At 54.3% G+C, this 2457-nt stretch overlaps 1 protein-coding gene across 1 annotated transcript in view; it reads right to left on the bottom strand.

Annotated features, from left to right (window-relative positions):
- Nucleotides 1-563: 563 nt before the first annotated feature.
- The window catches only part of ZMYND15 (zinc finger, MYND-type containing 15), an 8780-nt gene continuing 6886 nt past the window's right edge, over nucleotides 564-2457 (bottom strand). Inside the window, exons 9-10 of the mRNA XM_015427879.1 lie at nucleotides 980-1260; nucleotides 564-766 (exon numbers count right to left, since the gene is read on the bottom strand). Of these exons, the coding sequence (XP_015283365.1) occupies nucleotides 595-766; nucleotides 980-1260 (453 nt within the window). The 3' untranslated portion in view covers nucleotides 564-594. The remainder of the gene's footprint in view (nucleotides 767-979; nucleotides 1261-2457) is intronic.

Raw genomic sequence — 2457 nt, 5'->3', positions numbered from 1 at the left:
GATCCAAGTGGTCACAACACAGTGAAGGCAAGGCACTTTGCACGTGCTTAGAATCCCCACATCCAGCAGCATTATCCCTCCTTAAGCTCTGCAGTTTGCTGTTACCAGAGTGGTTGATGGGGAGGCATGATGTCACCCCAGGCTCTGTGACTCTGGACATAGGCAGAGTGCCTTTCTTTTAACATGAGAGGTGGTGAGTGGGGCTCTAGCTTGCCTGTGGCCCAGCACCTTGACTTAGAAGCTCCAAACCCATCATTCGAAGGGAAGCTATGACTGAGGAAAGGAATAGTGCCCTTTCGACAGGCTCACTTCCATTTTTTCATGTCTCTCCCCCCCCCCCCCCTTCATAATACCTTTCCCTTCCGGGGCTCAGGCTGGCCACTGAAAAGGGCTTCGGGGACAGAGCCCCTCCACCAAAGGCGGGCACCGCAGGCCATTCCGTATGGCACAGCTTCCCCGAGCAGCCGGCCCAGCTCTCCACCACGGGCCCTGCCGGGGGAACGGGTGCTTTGGGCAAGCTGCCAGCTGAGAAGCACGGAGGGAGACGGCCTGCCTGAGGCACTGTCCTTTATTTCCTCTCCCTCCCTGCAGCCATCACTTGCGCCGGCGCCCTCCCGGGCGGATCTGCCTCTTCTCCTTGCGCCGGCTGCGTGTCGGCTCCGGGTTCCCATTGGCCGGCAATGGCGGGGAAGGCGGGGCAGGGATCTGGCGCTGGTTGCCGGGGGCCGCCTTGTAGATCAGATGGAAGATGAAGGCGTTGGCGTACCTGGCGGGGAGAGGCCGGAGGGTCAGAGGGAGGTCTAGATGGGTGAATCGGAGGGAGGGAGGGAGGCGTCCGCTACGGCGTGTGGGCCAGAGGTCCCCCATGTCAGCCCACCCACGGCAGGGAGGTGTGGCCCCAGACGCCTGCAGAGGACGGGGGTCACCTCTGGGGAGAGGGAGGTCAGCTTGGTCCACCGGAGCCCCGCGGGGAACCCACCAGGGCATTGCGTTGTCGATGCCAGCCTGGCGGAAGGGTGAGCGGAAGGGGTTCATGTGGGCGGGGCTGGCACTGCCCCCCGTCGCCATGGAGACGGCCGCCTCATCCACAGCACAGCTGTATTCGCTGCATTCGGTGAAGTAGGCCGGGACCCGGAGGGACTGCGGGCGCAGACGGGAAAGAGAGGGGGAGGGTTGAGAGGTGCACCGCCTGCCGACCGATCCCAAAGGGGGCCCCCAGCCAGAGGGCCTCCTCCTGGGGCCCCAGACATCACGGCGCCCCTGGGCCCCTGGGTGCGAAGGAGGGCCAGCCCTGGACACGTCCAACAGAGGACACCCACGCGCCGCCAGCGTTCCCATCCAAAATCTCAGGTTTGCAGTTACAAGATAAAAAAGAAGACATTTTTGAAAAAACATGGTCAAGACTTTATCAATGGATTGAGGTGTATCTGCAGAGATGCACACTGTAACTATATACTACAATTATCAAAATACTTTCTGGTATATATATGTGTAGGTACACATAAGAATGATATTATGTATGTAAATCAAAATTGGTTACAATGAGTACATGCTTCCTGTTTGCTCTGTGTTAGTGTGTCTTCTTGTGTATTGTTATGTCTGTCCTTTTCTTTCTTTGCAGAAAATCAATAAAAACCTATAAAAAGACCCCAAAACCTCAGATTTTCAAAGGACCACTTTAAACCTCAGTGTGGATAGAGAGGCCTGCTTACAAATACCTCTGGAATCATTCTGACAAACAGTCTTAAGTGAGTGTACTGAAAACTGACCCGGCAGATTCAATGTGGCGCCTCTCAGTGGTGATAAAATTGCTCAGTTCAACAGTTCCACGTGGGGAAATGTTGCAGTTTAGCAGATATCTCTGGACAAAAATTAAAGGTAAAATTTCTTTCTTTCTTTCTTTCTTTCTGTTATTTAAAGTTCACCTTTCTCACTTGGACTCCAGATGGGTTACACAGTGTGAGAGTGGACATTCAGTGGGCAATGTCATAGGATTAAGGTTGTAGAATCAACCAGAAATCTAAAACTAGAACTGAAGCAGAGCCTATATAGTCACATGGCACACATGACACAAAACTCCAGCATAGGGTCCTGGTGTCAGCAGGCCACACACAGTCGCCTAGACCACTGTCCGTCCCTAGTAACCCATCTGAGTAACTCTGGGAATCATTTCATGCCGTGCGGCTCTGTTGCCAGCGCAGAAAAGCCCCCTGGAATCATTCTGTTTGGCATCGTTTGCGGAAAGCCAGGAGGGGGGGAGGCCTGAGGTGGGGGCCCCAACGGAGAAGGGGGCACAGGTACAGGCAGTTACTGACTTTGCCCATTTGCAGGTTAATTAATTAATCAAGTGTTGCATGGCATATTGCGTGTAGAATAGCCAGGAGATCCTAAGACTGTCTACGTTTCCTTAAGGATTCTGGGTATGGGGGGGGGGTTTCCCTGAGGAAGGGGATTTGT

Source organism: Gekko japonicus, unplaced genomic scaffold (genome assembly GCF_001447785.1).
Source record: "Gekko japonicus isolate JY-2015 unplaced genomic scaffold, Gekko_japonicus_V1.1 scaffold761, whole genome shotgun sequence".
Classification (NCBI taxonomy): domain Eukaryota; kingdom Metazoa; phylum Chordata; class Lepidosauria; order Squamata; family Gekkonidae; genus Gekko; species Gekko japonicus.
This window is presented reverse-complemented; position numbering and strand designations above follow the sequence as displayed.